This window comes from Dendrobates tinctorius, unplaced genomic scaffold, assembly GCF_039654945.1.
Source record: "Dendrobates tinctorius isolate UK_male_01 unplaced genomic scaffold, ASM3965494v1 ptg000073l, whole genome shotgun sequence".
NCBI lineage: Eukaryota > Metazoa > Chordata > Amphibia > Anura > Dendrobatidae > Dendrobates > Dendrobates tinctorius.
Window position 1 is genome coordinate 10,860,707 of NW_027361741.1, and position 17,970 is coordinate 10,878,676.

At 41.9% G+C, this 17,970-nt stretch overlaps 1 protein-coding gene across 1 annotated transcript in view; it reads right to left on the reverse strand.

The window, feature by feature from the left end:
* Positions 1-6,994: 6,994 nt before the first annotated feature.
* LOC141096185 (sodium-dependent serotonin transporter-like) overlaps positions 6,995-17,970 on the reverse strand; it is a 188,615-nt gene continuing 177,639 nt past the window's right edge. The window contains exons 11-13 of the mRNA XM_073582648.1: positions 13,632-13,732; positions 10,515-10,682; positions 6,995-8,529 (exon numbers count right to left, since the gene is read on the reverse strand). Coding sequence (XP_073438749.1) covers positions 8,449-8,529; positions 10,515-10,682; positions 13,632-13,732 — 350 coding nt within the window. The 3' untranslated portion in view covers positions 6,995-8,448. The remainder of the gene's footprint in view (positions 8,530-10,514; positions 10,683-13,631; positions 13,733-17,970) is intronic.

Consider the following 17,970-nt stretch of genomic DNA (forward strand, 5'->3'; position numbering starts at 1 on the left):
CTGTTTTACCCTCACTCTGTGTTGTCTGAGTAGTGTTGTGCCCACGTTAAAAGGAGAGCAGGTGTTCAGTGAGATGATCACTGGTCCATGCGGTTTTGGCTAGCAGACCAGGGCGCTCGCCAACCCCCTGTGTCTCCACACAAGTGATCACCTATCCACAGAATAAGTGATAAGTTATTGATTAGTGGGGGTCTAACTGCTGGGACTCACACTGAAGGGCAAAATGTCAAGCTTTTATCCACATTAGACTGAAGTGGCATGACTTTATCCATTCATTTTCTCAGTGGTTGCGAGCACTGCACTTGTTTTTGTTTTTTTTTGGAAGACCCAAATGGAACTGTGGTCAGACATTCCACATGCTGCTCCATTTTTAAAATAGGGATAAAAGTGTCCTGTCAGGGATAAAACTTCCCAATTCTTCTGATCAGTGTGGTTTCCAATGATTGGACCAAAATGATCAAGAAGTTATCATCATCTATCCTGTGAAGCCCATGGATCAGTGTGTTTTAACCAAAGAACCCCTTTTAAAGTAAACTACAGTAATAGTATATCCCAGTTAGGGTGGCACACAGTAAAGAGCAGGAGATGCCTCTGTTTCACAGTCGATGCTCCACTATAACGGGGATAACGGCTAAGGCTGGTTTCACATTAGCGCTTTTTAAGCGCACGCACGGCCGGGGGTAGCTCCGCCCCCGAGCCGGCTCTCTGCCCGGCGTGCCCGCCCCTTGCTTGTAGCGCCGCCTCCTAGCGCACAGCGGCGCCTGCGATCGGCGCACCCTATCTTTAGCATAGGGTGCGCAGATCGTGCGCAGGCCATGCGCTAGTTGCGCTTTGACCTGCGCTGCGCACTTTTGACGGTGCGCCGTGCGCACCAAAATCCGAAAAGTTTGATGAAGTTTGGTGAATACTGTGTTGGGGTCCTCATACACTATGGGGGATAATGAGGCGGACATCATACAGTGTGGGGACTATTATGGAGGCCCTCAAAGTGTGGGTGCACTCAAAGTGTGGGGACTACTGTGGGGTCTTCATAAAGTGTGGGCGCTAATGTGGGGGTCCTCATACAGTTTGGGGCTCTCAAAGTATGGGGACTACTGTGGTAACCATCATAGAGTGTGAGGACTATTGAGGGGGCCCTCAAATTGTGGGGGCTAATGTGTTGGCCATTATACAGTGTGGAGCCATTATGCAATGTGAGGACTACTGTGAGGGTAATTATACTGGGATTTGGGGACTAGTGAAGACATAAAATGTATAGGAGAATTGTGGGCCCATCATACTGTGTGTAGGGGAGTTGTGGGCCCATCATACTGTGCATAGGGGAGCTGTGAGCCCATCATACTGTGTATAGGAAAACTGTGGGTCCATCATACTGTGTATGGGGGAGCTTGGAGCCCATTATACTGTGCATAGGGGTGCTGTAGGCCATTATACTGTGTACAGAGGAGCTGTGGACCCATACTGTGTATAGGGGGGCATTATACTGTTTATGGAGAAGCTGTTGGCCCATTATACTGTGTGTAGGGGAGCTGTGGGCTCATTTTATCATACTGTATATAGAGGAGCTGTGGGTCAATCATATCATATACTTCTTGTAAGATGAAAGATTTTAATGTACCAGTTGTTTTTTCTAAATTAAAACCTCAGTTTTCTAAACTAAAACCCACATATTTGTCACAAAGTGCCAACACGGCAATTTAACCTCAGGCAGGTTAAATTGCCATGTTGGCACTTTGTGATAAATTGTGGATTTTGGGTTGCAGTTGAGCACTCGGTCTCTAAAAGGTTTGCCATCACTGCCCTAGAACATACAATGTCTGCATATTGTTAGCATATCTATAACTGTATATTTATCGACACTGAACCTAATTTGTCAAATGCTAACTTTGTCCAAGTTTGTTTGTAACTTATGAACATCCTCCATCCTATACTGTAGCTTAATGACATTTGCAAGATAGAAACAAAACTACTAATCCTCCTTTCTATACAATTATTAAGAACGTTAGATAATAGTGGAGTGAGCACTGAACCTTGGGGGGACTACACTTATAACCGGAGACCATTCAGAATAACAGTCTTTTACTATAACTCTTTGGGTGAAGTCTTTGAGTCAATTTTCAAGTCAATTGCAAACCTCACTTTCAAACCGAATTAGGTATCTAAAAACATTATTTACAAAGTCTAAAAACACTATATCCAGAGCTTCCCCTCTGACCAGGATTCTACTCATTTCTTCATGAAAAACAAATCAGGCTGGGTTGACAACTTCTATTCTTAGTAAAACTGTGCTGTGAGATCACTTATAATGTTGTTTGATACCATATACTTCTGTATATAGTCTCCTAAACTAATGTTTTATACAATCATTGTTACCTAGAAAAGACCTAGAGCCCTTTTTGAAAATAGGCACAAACTTAGTTTTGTGTAAGTTGTGTGACATTGTAAAAGTCATTAAAGGGTCTCTATAAATTATGAACAGGGGCACATGAATAACTGAACTGAGTTCTTTAATAACTCTTGGAAGAAACCCAAATGAGCGCCCTAACAGAGGGAATGGAGAATTCAGGAGTGGCTACTGTACATATAGACATAGCCACAAAAGCAGAGACTGGAAGGCTAACACTAAATTTTTGTGGCCTGTTTGGACTAAAATAGGCATGGCTATGACGATAATTTAATAAACGATTGCTGAGCTAGTAACTTACTTTAACCTAAGGTATATTGGGATCCTTACATAAAGGAGAAGACAGCAATTACTCATAAGGATAAAGTTTAGTTTACTTTATTTTGATTGCACTTAATATATTAGTTACCATATAATTTGAACTGTTTAAATAGGGTAAAACAATAATTTAACACTCAAAACATATTATTACAATGTGACAGTCAATAAAAATGAGAAACCTTGTGCAATGCCACTTATTTTGCAGTTCTGTCTTAAGTACGGTAAATTATTTGTGCTATTTAATTTGCTATTCTTCACTATCTGTTATCTCAAAATGTTATAAAAATTCAGTATTTGATAGCAAAATTCACTCTATTTTTATGAAACTCATAGACAGTTTACAAGAACTGTATAAACATAACCTGTTGCAAGAATGCATTTGACTTATTATGCATTCTTACCATCTGAAATGTCATATATCCATATTTAATATAATTGTATTCTATAGAACATCCATACTTGAATTTGTTGATTATATATTTTCATTTAGTATAGTTTTTGTATATGCCACAATACAGTAGGTACGGAAAGTATTCAGACCCTTTTAAATTTTTCACTCTTTGTTTCATTGCAACCATTTGTTAAGTTTAAAAAAGTTCATTTTTCTTATTAACTTACACTCTGCACCCCATCTTGACTGAAAAAAACCCCAGATATGTAGAAATTTTTGCAAATCTATTAAAAAAGAAAAACTGAAATATCACATGGTCATAAGTATTCAGACCCTTTGCTCAGACACTCATATATAAGTCACATGCTGTCCATTTCCATTTCCTTGTGATCCTCCTTGATATGGTTCTACTCCTTCACTGTGTTTAATTAAAACTGATAGGACTTGATTTGTAAAGGCACACACCTGTGTATATAAGACCTCACAGCTCACAGTGCATGTCAGACCAAATGAGAATCATGAGGTCAAAGGAACTGGCCAAGGAGCTCAGAGACAGAATTGTGGCAAGGCACAGATCTGGCCAAGGTTACAACAGAATTTCTGCAGTACTTAAGGTTCCTAAGAGCACAGTGGCCTCCATAATCCTTAAATGGAAGAAGTCTGAGACCACCAGAAGTCTTCCTAGACCTGGCCGTCCAGCCAAACTGAGCAATCATGGGAGAAGAGCCTTGTGAGAGAGGTAAAGAAAACCCTAAGATCACTGTGGCGGAGTTCCACAGATGCAGTAGGGAGATGGGAGAAAGTTCCACAAAGACAACTATCACTGCAGCCTTCCACCTGTCAGGCCTTTATGGCAGAGTGGCCCGAAAGAAGCCTCTCAGTGCAACACATATGAATGCCCGCATAGAGTTTGCTAAAAAACACATGAAGGACTCCCAGACTATGAGAAATAAGATTCTCGGGTCTGATGAGAGGAAGATAAAACTTTTTGGTGATAATTCTAAGCGGCATATGTGGAGAAAGCCAGACACTGCTCATAACTTGCCCAATACAATCCCAACAGTGAAACATGATGGTGGCAGCATCTTGCTATGGGGGTGTTTTTCAGCTGCAGGGACAGGACGACTGGTTGCAATTGAAGGAAATATGAATGCGGCCAAGTACAGAGATATCCTGGATGAAAACCTCTTCCAGAGTGCTCTGGACCTCAGACTTGGCTGAAGGTTCACCTTCCAACAAGACAATGACCCTAAGCACACAGATAAAATAACAAAGGAGTGGCTGAAGACCAACTCTGTGACCATTCTTGACTGGCCCAGCCAGAGCCCTGACCTAAACCCAATTGAGGATCTCTGGAGAGACCTCAAAATGGCTGTTCACCATCCAACCTGACGGAACTGAAGAGGATCTGCAAGGAAGAATGGCAGAGGATACCCAAATTCAGGTGTGAAAAACTTGTTGCATCATTCCCAAGAAGACTCATGGCTGTACTAGCTCAAAAGGGTGCTTCTACTCAATAGTGAGCAAAGGGTCGGAATACTTATCACTATGTGATATTTCAGTTTTTCTTTTTTAATACATTTGCAAAAATTTCTACATTTCTGTTTTTTTTTTCAGTCAAGATGGGGTGCAGAGTGTACATTAATGAGAAAAAAATGAACTTTTTTGAATTTACCAAATGGCTGCAATGAAACAAAGAGTGAAACATTTAAAGGGGTCTGAATACTTTCCGTACCCACTGCATATCATCTAGGAACATAAAGAATCATCCTCATGTTGATGATGTAGACATTCTAGAGCTTCAGAAGACAAACAAGAATTTATAGATTTTAAAATGTTACATTGTGAATTTCTATAGTTAGTATCTTCCATTAACATTAATTATTAACAGACATATGTTGTTTCATACATACACACGTGGTCAAAATTGTTGGTACCCCTCGTTTAATGACAGAAAAACCAAAAATGGTCACAGAAATAACTTGAATCTGACAAAAGTAATAATAAATCAAAGATCTATGAAAATGAACAAATGAAAGTCAGACATTGCTTTTCAACCATGCTTCCACAGAATTAAAAAAAAAAAAAATAAAACTCATGAAATAGGCCTGGACAGAAGTGATGGTACCCCTGAAAATAATGTGACAAAAGGGGCATGTTAATCAAGATGTGTCCACTAATTAGCATCACAGGTGTATACAATATTGGAATCAGAGAGTGGGCCTGAGAGGGCTACAGATACTCACTGTGCTGTTTGGTGACATGGCATGTATCACACTCAACATGGACCAGAGGAAGCAAAGGAAAGAGTTGTCTCAGGAGATTAGAAAGAAAATTATAAACAAACATGCTAAAGATAAAAGTTATAAGACCATCTCCAAGCAGATTGATGCTCCTGTGACTACAGTTGCACATATCATTCAGAAATTTAAGCTCCATGGGTCTGTAGCCAACCTCCCTGGACGTGGCAACACTAGGAAAATTGATGACAATCAAAAAGATGGATAACACGAATGGTAACAAAAGCCCAGAAAAACTTCTAAACAGATTAAAGGTGAACTTCAAAGCTCAAGGAACATCAGTGTCAGATTGCACCATCCGTCGTTGTATGAGCCAAAGTGTACTTCATGCAAATAAAGTCCGTGGAGCCTCATTTAAGAGTCTCAAACGGGACTAGCCAGATCTTCCTCCAGGGAGGGACCCAGCCAAGGAGTGGCTCCTTTCAGAAACCACCATTACCACCATATTAAGTGGCCCTTTAAGTCAATATCCAGCTCTTTACGAGTTTACAGAAATGACAAGGGAAACACCAAGGCCAGGTATCCATCCACAGACAGCTGTTTCGGGGTGTTGCCCCTCATCAGTGTGGAGTAGGATTCTGGCTAGATGGGAGCAATGCCTAGTAGACCAACATCACGAAACAATCACTGACCTCAGGGAGAGCAGTCAAAGAAAACACTGCGGCAGCCGGCAAAGGCGCTCAATCAGTGAAATCCTAGGTGAAGTGTACTTCATGGGAGATGACCAAGGAGGACTGCATTGTTGAAAAAAAATTATCAAAAAGCCAGATTGGAATTTGCCCAAACTACATGTTTACAAGCCACAAAGCTTCTGGGAGAATGTCCTATGGACAGATGAGACAAAAATTGAACTTTTTTGGCAAGGCACATCAAGCTCTATGTTCACAGATGGAAGAATGAAGCATATCAAGAAAAGAACACTGTCCCTACTGTGAAACATGGAGGAGGCTCTGTTATGTTCTGGGGCTGCTTTGCTGCATCTGGCACAGGGTGTCTAGAATCTGTGCAGGGTACAATGAAATCTCAAGACTATCAAGGGATTAGATAGAAATGTGCTGTCCAGTGTCAGAAAGCTTGGTCTCAGTTGCAGGTCATGGGTCTTGCAACAGGACAATGACCCAAAACACACATCTAAAAACACCCAAGAATGGCTAAGAGGAAAACATTGGGTTATTCTGAGTGGCCTTCTATGAGCCCTGATCTAAGTCCTATTGAGCATCTTTGGAAACAGCTGAAACATGGGGTCTGGAAAAGGCAACCTTCAAACACGAGACAACTGAAGCAGTTTGCTCTTGAGGAGTTGGCCAAAATATCTGTTGAGAGGTGCAGAAGTCTCATTAACAGTTACAGGAATCGTTTGATTGCAATGATTCCCTCAAAAGGTTGTGCAACAAAATATTAAGTTAAGGCTACCATCATTTCTGTCCAGGCCTATTTCACGAATTTCATTTTTTCTTTAAATTCTGTGGAACCATGGTTGAAAAGCAATGTCTGACTTTCATTTGTTCATTTTCATAGATTTTTGGTTTATTATTACTTTTGTCAGATTCAAGTTATTTCTGTCATCATTGTGGGTTTTTCTGTCAACAATTTTGACCAAGTGTGTAAATTTAGAACATACTGAAGACACAAGTAATTCTGTAAAGCAAGTAAAGTTCCTTCAAGGTTCCTCTTGTCATGTACAGTGCTTTTCAAAATACTGTAGATCATAAATATATGCTTAGAAGTAATTATCTATTCTATGTACATATTGACAACTATATTCTATAATTTGAGTTATTTTATCTTCTCATCGGTCAAGGAGGAGGCAAGAAGGCAAATAGTGAGGAAGAGCCCAAATGATTCCAGCTTCTATCATTGGTTCGCATACTTTTATTTTATTTATACATTGCTAAAGAATCATCTAAATCTACAACCTTGGCATTTAGGTTATGGCACATTCCCATATTAGTAGAATTAGTTTTTGAGAATTAATTAGCAATGATAATATACAGTATGTTTTAGAGGAGTTTGGGACAGACATTTAGATATTATGCCTCATATTAAAGGGGTCGTCCACTACTAGGACAACCCCTTCTCATTCACTGCGCTTGACCCCTATACAATAAAAAAGCCTATACTTACCTCCCTTGCCTGCACCGTTTCAGTGGTGTCGGCACTCGCGTTACCGGGGCTCTCGTGCAGTTGTATGACACATGGCGCCTTGCACCCAACTAGTGCTGCTGTCACTGTCTGAAGTTGGGTATCCAGTACTGATTGGGTGCCAGGCATCGCACAAGAGCTCCGGCCACGAGTGCCGACACTGCTGGAGCGGTGCCGGCACTTGACGTCAGCATATGCTTTTTTATTTTATCGGGGCCAAGTGTGGGTATGAGAAGGGGTTGTCTGAGGCTATGTGCACACGGTGCGGATTCTGCTGCGGATCCGCAGCGGTTTTGGCCCTGTGGGTCCGCAGCAGTTTCTGCTGTGTTGTACAGTACCATTGATTTCAATGGTAAACTGAAAAACGCTGTGCACATGCTGCGGATTTTTCCGCACGGATTTGCTGCGGGTTACAATCTACAGCATGTCAATTCTTTGTGCGGATTCCGCTGCGGTTTCACACCTTATCCATTATGAGGTGTGAAACCGCAGGGCAAAACCGTAGGCTAATCCGCAGATAAACCGCAGGACTTTTGTCCTGCAGATTTACCTGTGGATTTTTCAACAAAATCCGCACAACCTAAAAACTACGTGTGCACATACCCTTAGTTGTGGACAACTCCTTTATTACCCTCTGTATTGCTAGCAGACAGAGACTAGACACATGTTTTTAATAAATACATCTTAGTGACAAATTCTGCGCCATAATTTAACTGTTATCATAGAAAAAAAAACAAGACTGTGTACATTTCTCCAGTTGTACCAATAGCAGTAGCTTCTGACTTGGCAAAACCCTCCAAGAGGAGTGAAGACTGTTTTAAAGCACCATTGGCTAATTCCCTGCCACATGTCAGGTTAGTCTGCAAAACCATTTGGCTAGAGATGTGTAACTAGGGTGCCATTGCCATACACAAGGAATCAGATGGCTGATCCTTCCCAACATTTTCAGGTCGAATACAAATAGCCAGCCTCTAAAGATAAATGAAAAAAAATAAGAGATCAATCAGGATCAGGCAACAAAATACAGAAAACCAAATTATTTTATTTATATTTAATCCCTTTTCTAAGTGATTACTTCATATTGCTGATAGCATATTATTTGAGCAGGAGAGTGGCTCAGTGGTTAACACGCTTTGCAGCGTTGGGGTACTGAGTTAAAAACTGAAGATGATGACATCTGCAAGGAGCTTGTGTGGGTTTCCTCCCAGACATACGGATAGGGAATTTAGATTGTGGGCCCCTTTGGGGATAGCATACAGTATATGTATAGCACTGCAGAATATAATGGTGCTACATAAGAATAGCATAATAAATAATATTATTAACCAACATCGATTAATAATGGGAATTTGATTGTTTTAGTGTATCAGATTATAACAAGGGTTTATCTAGGGGTGTCAGGCTGGGCATTTGCCCTGGGCGCTGTTGGGCCGCCTGACATGGTGGTCCGAGGTTTCTCCCAGGCGGCCGCCAATTTTTACAGGGACAGCTGTGAACTGCCCTTCTAATGGCGGGAGTTTAGTGGGATCCTAGGGAGAGACAGTACCTGGTTTGAGGGATTTTTAGGGCCTTTAAGTTCCTCTGAATGCCTCCAAGGTGACTGGAATTCATATATCCCGACAATCAGATCAACCAAATGGGTGAGATTGTTTTATTTATTCTTATATACCCAGTCTTTTTCAATAGAGGGATTACTTTGTGTTTCACAATGGCATCTAGTGACACCTTGTCATGTTTGTGGAACCACTGTGCCATGAACCGCGGAGAGCCTGGAGGGGCGTGACTTAGCGTTCACCTGACTATTCACTAAAGCCTCTGATGGTGAGGTTAGACTTGGCTCCCATTGAACGCCAGGTACCACTCCAGGGCAGACCAACAGTCACGCAGCCGCTGGACCCGAAGAGCAAGCTGGATGGAGCAGCATGCGGAGCTTGTATCAGTGTGCAGCACACAGAGTTTGTGTCAGAGACAGCTAGCAGGATTTGCTTCAGAGTGCAGCAGGCAGAATTGGCTTCCGAGTGCAGCAAGCAGCAAGCAGGATTTGCTTCAGAGTGCAGCAAGCAAGATTTGTACTTTAAGTACAGCAGGCAGGGCTTGCACTTGAAGTACAACAGACAGGATTTGTACTTAGAGTACAGCAGGCAGGATTAATACTTAGAGTAAAGCAGGCAGGATCTGCCCTGATATGCAACCTCACACAACATAGACTAACAGGAAGGTTGCTCCGGCACCTCCCCAGTGGAAAGGAAGCAATATATACATAATGCCTCAAAATCATTGGCTGGGGAGGAAATAGCAAGTGCATGCACTGGCACTTTAAGAGGACGGGAGCGTGCGCACCCTTAGAACATGGCCAGAGGCCCAGCTGGAACTGCTGCTGGGAGCATGCGGAGCATGAATGGGATAGGGGCCAACTGCAGCGCGGGAAGTGGACTGACACGCCGGGAAGCCGGCGTGGTGCTAACACACCTGAATTACTGTTGGGTATCATTCTTTTCTTGTTGAATTTGTATGTGGCAGATACATTGAAATTGGGGTATATTAATATATAGTATTGACCACTGTCGCTATTTAACTGTACAGTATGTGACTACCCTGACTTAGATACCTGACAACCGCATACATAGTAGTGTTTTTAATTTATTTATATTAGATCAATTGGGGTGTGTCCAATTGGGTCATCTATAGATAGAAATTTATCGGATATTCAGTTGGATTAGTAGACTAATCACTATTTTATTTGTAACGTTTTTGTAGCTAAATGACACTTATTAAAAGTTAGATTTAAATACCTCTCATTTTTTTGCTTTGTTCCATTATCTATATTGTGATTTACAGTATATTCATGGACCTATATAAAGTATACAGTGCTGTTTTGGATCCCATGAGAATTCAGTTTAATGAAGAAAATATAACAGTTTAATTTAGAAAGCATTTTCTATTGCACACGCTTTACCTGTTTGAGGGATCCTGGAGTCCATACTAGTTTGTACACCATGTATATTGGAATCCAGATAAAGGATGATGCTCCAATTAGGTATCCAACCCAAATGGTCCATTCTGGATATTTGTAGTCAAACAGCATCAGAGGAGGTTGATCCATAAATGAGCTTACTATGATAAACTAAACAGATAGGCAGCTGATATGAGAATTCACATAGTGATCTGTCTACAATGGTGCTTTCACACTGTGTTTTGGCACCTGTTCGTTGGTCCCGTCGGGGCTTACAACCGAACCTCCAGAAAAACAGGATTCAGGAGTATGCGCCGATGGGGCCATAGAGTATAATGATGCCGCTAGAGCGAATGTACACTCTGACGTGCATCATTTTCGGGAGTGTACACCTACTGGAGGCAGACACTCAGACCTAGTAGACTGTGTCTGAGTGTCTTTATACAGTAGGCGTATACGCTCGAAAATTAAGAAGGCAGAGGGCACGTTTGCTCTGTTGGCACCATTATAGTCTATGGCCCCATCGGAGCATGCACCCAAATGCAGTTTTGCGGGGAATTCTGATGTAAGCCCTGACTAGACCATCCAACAGGTGCCAAAACTCAGTGTGAAAGCACCCTAAGTATTTCCTGTGGGAGGCAGTATTGTACATAAAATAAATATGTAGCCTAGAGAACTGGATATTTTGTGGTCAAACAATATATTACAGTTGTACATATTGTACACCTATGTGCGTGATGTGTAATTAAATACTGGCATACTATTATTCAATGATATACAGGACAACTAACCCCTTTCTGACTGTACAATTTTTCATTTTTGCACTTTTCATTTTTGTTCCCCCTCTCCCAAGATGCCATCATTTTTTTTTATTTTTCCATTGATACGGCTGTATGAGGGTTTGATTTGTATGGGACAAGTTGTACTTTTGAATTATATCATTCAAGTTATCATGGGATGTACTGGAAAGCAGGAAAAAAAATTCCAAATGCAGCAAAATTGCGAAAAATAAGTAGTTCCGCAATTATTTCTTGGGCTCTGTTTTTAAAGCATAAATTATAAAGTAAAAACATGATCTGACAATATGATTTTTCAGGTATTATTATGCTAACACCAAACATAATTTTTTTTTTATTTAAGTGGTGAAAAATATTCAGGAAAGGAATTCGTCTAGAAAACTTTTTACTTGTGTCGGCATTTTTCGAGACCTATAACGGTTTTAATTTTTGGATGATTTAGCTGTGTGAAGGCTTGTTTTTTACTCCTTGAGCTGAAATTATTATTTATACTATTTTGGGGTAGATATGATCTTTTGATCGCTTCTAATTGCCTTTTTTGCAACTCTGTAGTTGCTGAAAAAGCAATTTTTGATTTTTCTCCTCTCTATAGTGTTTACAGATTAGGTTAATTAATTTTATATTTTAATACATCAGACTTTTAGGGACATGGAGATGCCATATATGTGTAATTTATAAAAAAAAAATTATTTTAATGGAGGAGAAAGCAGCAATTTGAATTTATATATTTTTTATTTTTTTATATTTTTAAAAACTTGTTTTTACTTTTCACTATATTTTGCAGTCCCATAGTATTGCTGTATATTGCTAAAGTCATGCATGGTCTTCTATGAATGCCAGCCATGATCTGGCTTTCATAGGAGTACCATCATGCCAGGAACGGGGGTCTTTGGCAGGCCCCCGGCCATTATGGCAGCCCAATGGCACCCCGCAATGATATCACATGGGTTGCAATGGGCAGTTAAAACAGCGTGCTCCTGGGCATGTGCTGTAAATGCTGTTGTCAGAGATGGATAAAGGTATTTAATGGGTAACATTCGCGACTGTAAGAGGCAAATGGTGGCTGAATAATACAGCAATCATCTGTGAGTAAAAATGCTGGGTGAGCTTCTGAGCCTGCAACAAAGATAGGGAGACTACATATGATTTATATGTCAGTAAGGTGTTAAAGAGTAACTGTTGTTTTAATTTTTTTTTTCATAAATCATTAGTCCGGGTGAAAGCAAGAAACTTTGTAATATATTTAATATATTTTAACAAAGAAATACTCTTGTTTTCTCCTCCTAGACTCATCACTCACTGTCAAATTTCTCAATTCACTGGTAAAATCTGTCTTCAGTGAATTATACTCATGAATTGAGAGTGAAAAAGCATTCAAGGAGGTGAAAGAAGCAAATTTCTGTGAAAAGATACTTTACAAAGTTGATTATTTTCATGTGTACTCTTGATTTATGAAATAAATATTAAAACAACGGTTACTCTTTAAAGATGAGTTCCTGGCACACATAGCCAATCAGTTCCTTGGTAAACTCAGACTTGTATCTATTAATATAACAGAGTATTTTGTTTCCCTTTTAACACTTTTTTTTTTTTACTATATTCTGCAAGGATCAGCTTGTTTGTCTACCTGAGTCTAATGTTAAAAAAGGCCCTGTATAGACTGCAATAAAGCATAAAGGGCCTGTCACACTAAGCGATATCGCTAGCAATATCGCTATAACGTCACTGTTTTTTGTGACGTTATAGCGATATTGCTAGCGATATCGCTATGTCTGATACTTACCTCTGACCGCTCCCCCGCTGTCCATCGCTGATCGCGCAAGAACGTCCTGGACCGTTTCTAGTCGTCAGCTTCCTGCTGGGCTTCCTGCGGTGACAAGCGACGAGCGTGGACGCGGGCGGGAGGACGTCAGGATCGCCTCGTCTGACAGGTAAGTAACGACCCCCGACCCATGTGATGTCGCTGGTGAGATCTGCCTGTGTGGCAGATCATAGCGACCACTAAGCGATGTACCAGCGATCCTGACCGCGTCATATCGCTGGTCGGGATCGCTGTTACATCACTAAGTGTGACAGTACCTTAACAGGTTTAGTTGATAAAGGTTTCTGTCAACGAAACCTGTTTGCTTTCCCCTAGTGATAGGCTCACAACAATGTAACAAGCGTGCCTAGGTCTACTTCCTTTTGCTCCATCACTTTTAATTTAATTGGTGGTGGTTTTGTAAGCTCATTGTTCTAAGACCAAATGTAACCTCCAGGTGTCTGCCTTGACTTTGCACTGAAATGTAATTACGGCAGTGTAATTTAAAAGACATATACTTACTGCAAGAAATGCGGGACTGATTGCCACCCAGCAAACTCTCCAATATAACCCAGGAGTAAATCCCAGCATGGCCTTCACATCATTACAGAACCTTTGTATTCCTGCAAATTGAGGACAAAATGAATTAAAGAGTATCTTTCAGGAGATTTTTGCTATATAACCTGAGAGCATAATATAGAGCTAGAGAGCCTTATTACAGGGATGTGTCACTTATTAGGAATCTTTCACACGTCCTGGTGATTTCTGTACAGGAAAAAACAGTACTGGTGAGATCCGTGGTCCATATCTGTGACATTCATTTATCTGTGTTTGCTGTCCGTGTGTTACATCCGTGTGCCGTCTGTGTCCGTGTGACAGGTACTGGCGCCTGGTAAAAGCAGTACAGTTCGCGCTGTTCCCAGGCGCCGACTGCTGAAAGCAGCTCTCATGGTCTCCCACTCAGGCAACAATGATGGGAGTTGTATTCAGCAGTAGCTGTGTAACTTCTTTGTAAAATAAAGAATTAAATAAAATATCTCTTTTCTGGGGTCCTCCATAAATACACCAGGAAAGATAAAGCAAAGAGCAGTGAGCTTTTATTAATAGCTTGTTAACCATATGGGATATTGTCCCATGTCCTGGATTATTAACACCAGCCCCCAGCCGTCAGCTTTCCCTCTGCTGGTTATGAAAATTGCACGGGAGCTCACGCTATTTTTTTAAATTTAATTTTTTATTATACACAAGAGTGACACAACTGCTGAATACAACTCCCATCATTGTTGCCTAGACACGCTGATATCAGAGCTAGCAAGAGTCAATGGTGAGAGCTTCTTTCAGCAGCTGGACGGCGCCTGGGAACAGCGGGAACTGTAAGACTTCTTACCAGGGGCCGGTACGTATCACGCTGATGACACACGGATGTCATCCATGAGCACGTACATTTTGTCCGTGCTGCACAAAAAACTGACATGTCTGCGGGTTTTTTTTACATGGACTCACGGTCCGTGCGAAAAACCTGACGTGTGCACCACCATTGAATACAATGGGTGTGTGTGTGTCCGTATTTGCAGACCTTAAAAATGGACCGCATACTGACATAAGAAACGGATGTGTTTGTCCGTTGTAGTTTCAATATAATCAGTGTTTTATCAGAAGGGAATTGTCACTGCATGACTAGGTCTCATGTGCAACTAATCCGTGTAACTCCATCAGTGATTAACAGTTTGCTATTAATGTACACTGTGCACATGAAGGTGCCAATCAGGCAGCACAGTGGCTCAGTTTTTAGCACTGCAGCCTTGCAGCGCTGAGGTCCTGGGTACAAATCCCACCAAGGACAACATCTGCAAGAAGTTTGCATGTTCTCCCCGTGTTTGCATGGGGTTCCTCCAAGTTCTCCGGTTTCCTCCCACATTCCAAAGACATACTGATAGGGAATCTAGATTGGGAGCCCCAGTGGGGACAGTGCCAATGTTGTTTGTAAAGCACTGTGGAATTTAAGGCGCTATATAAATGAGTAAATAAATCAATAAATCAGTGGTGTGGGTAAGGTCATACATAGATCAGCATTATAACCACTGCCTCATCTGCAACAGATAAAACAGGGATTCTATAACAACTACACCAAGCAGTCTAGGAATACCTTGCTTTAATCAGGTTCTCTTGCCCTATATTATGCTGCACTTAGATTACATAGCACACACAAACCTAGCTATATAATCATAGCCCCATTTTTTTTTAGTTGGGGACAAGGTATGGTTTTCAACAAAAAATATTAAGCTTAAGGTACCTTCTGCCAAACTGGGTTCCAGAATTTTTGGTCCTTAAAAAATAATTGAAGTTATTAACCCTGCAGCTTTCTGCATCAAACCTCCTCCATTTTTAAGATTCCCACTGTGTTTTCCAAATACCTCCTTAAGTCATATCTTTCCCTCAATTCACCCAGACAGAAATCTTTTTCCTACTGTGGTAGTTAAAGGCAATTTGGAATATTAGCTGTAGAGAATCTTGGACTCTTGTAGGGTTTAAGGACAATTACAAAATGTGGGTCATTGGAAGGGTTATGGCTAGAAATTAACGGACACCTGGATGTCCGGCAGGTTCGGCCGAACAGTTACAAAAAGTTTGGGTTCAGGTATCAGAACAGTATCCAGACCTAAACTTGAACCCGGACACCACTCACTTGAATGGGGGGGCAGAACATCCAGTGTTTGCCATGCTGTTGTGTGCATGACAGCGCGGCAAACAGTGCTTCTGATTGGCGATAAAATCATCACCGCCGGTCAGACACCCGCAGTTCCCACGCTGTCAAATTACAGCATGAGCATGCAGCTGTGATCGGAGGTATAAAGTTTACCTCCAGTCACTGATGTCAGCTGATGAGACTACTGCTCCCATCAGCCGACGTATGCTGCTGCTAAAAACAGTGATAGCAGGAGCTGCTGATGGGGGTATTCATCAGCCGGCGCCTGCGTTGTAAATAAATATTTTTTTTTAAAAATGGCATGGGTTCCCCTGTATTTTTGATAACCAGCCAGACAAAACTCACAGCTGGGGGCTATAACCCTCAGCTGTCAGCTTCAGCAAGGCTGGTTATCAAGAATAAGTAATTTAAAAAAAAAACAGCGTGGGGTCCCCCCATTTTTGACAACCAGCTTTGTGGAACCAGACAGCTGGTGGCTAGTATTCTCAGGTTGGTAAGGGGCCATGGATTTTGGCCCCCCAAGCCTACAAATAGCAGCCTGAAAAAAACTTGATGTGGAACTTTCGTCTTCTGTATCCAAATAAACTTGGTCCTAAGGCCCCTTGTTAAAGGGGCGTACTGTCATATCTCCACCAGAACCTGCTCCTGCGATGTCTTCTTTTTTCACCAGGTGCCACCATATTTACTCTGTGGGTGGCACTGGTGATAGAACAGAGTTTGAATTCAGAGGCTCTGGACAGCGCAGGCTCTGTTCAGCCACTATGGTTAGTAAGGTGGCTGGAACCTGCAGTGCTGTCTAGTCTGACAGTATGGGTGTGTGTTCTGTCCTGCTAATGTTATTAGCTCCTTGCTTCAGCCAATAGGAAAGCACCACATCATACTAAAGCTTCCAGCTTACTGCTGGAAACTGCAAAGTAAAGCTTTATACATCACTGGTTAAGCTCAGTATTTTCTTCTCCTGGTTAGTATTGTGTTTTCCTGTTTTGACCTCAGCTTGTTTATTGATGTTTCTCCTGCCTGAATTTTGTACCCTTACGGCACTTTTGGTTTTGACCAGGCTATCTGACTATACTGGATCCACACCTGGTTACTATGGTAAACTGACATGCTGTGGGGTGGTTGAGCTGATGGACAGGTCTGTCTGTAGTAAGAGACAGAGAGATAGTGAAAAGAGTGTCATGTGGCAGTTTGACCATTAGAGGGCAGTGGGGAGTATAGGAGAGGGTGATTGTGTAACTGCCGTGGGTCAAGGTAACTGCCATTGGTCAAAGGTAATTGTCAGGTGATAGTGGGCGGGGCTACTGGGACTGGGAGTATAAGAGGTCAGGGAAGGTTCTGGAAAGTCCAGTCAGCCAAGAGAGCTCACTAGAGAGGAGGACCTGCTGTAGGGAGGAAGGTGGAAAAAACCTACAGAGAGTAACTGACAGTGGAAACGGTCACGGGGGTGACCCAAAAGGACAGTGGTCGCGGACAGAGACAGTCTGTGAGTACCAAGTGTTCGGTGTACTTTGAAGGGTGAAACGCCGTGGTGGATGTGCCTAGGGCAGCCACGGTGGGAAGAGCCACGAAGGACACCACAACGGTGACAAACTAAGAAGTTAAGATACTTGGGCCTGCGAGCAAGAGAGCAGTGAAAAATTCCTGTCAAGAATTGTGCTGGTCGTCAGAAAGGCGGCCAATAAAAGCGGAACCTGTTGAATATAACTCTTGTCTCTGTCTCGTGTCTGTCCGGCGCCAAGAAGTGGGTCACCCCCCATTCCTGTTGGATCAGCATCCCTCTATCACCATATACCTACAATGCAACTCTAATGTCTTCATCTAAGGTCTTTTAAGACTGGCTCAGGTGGTTGTGAGCAGCCTGTGTGTTCCGGTAGTAGCGCAAGCTACTACAATGCTGTGATTTCTAGGGAGCTAGCCACACTTCACACATGGATGTGGTACAGCCAGGAACATTATTATTTTACTCAGCTGCTCATGAGCACTATTTAACATCCACCTCTACTACCAACTCAGCTCTGCTGTTCTATATGCTGTCTGCACCCTCAACAATGCTGCTTTGAGAAACCTGCGAGTCAACTCATCTCTACTATTCCAATGTGCTGTCTGTAATGTGCTGCTGCAGTGCAGTATAGTGCAATTTTCACCAGGGGGTTC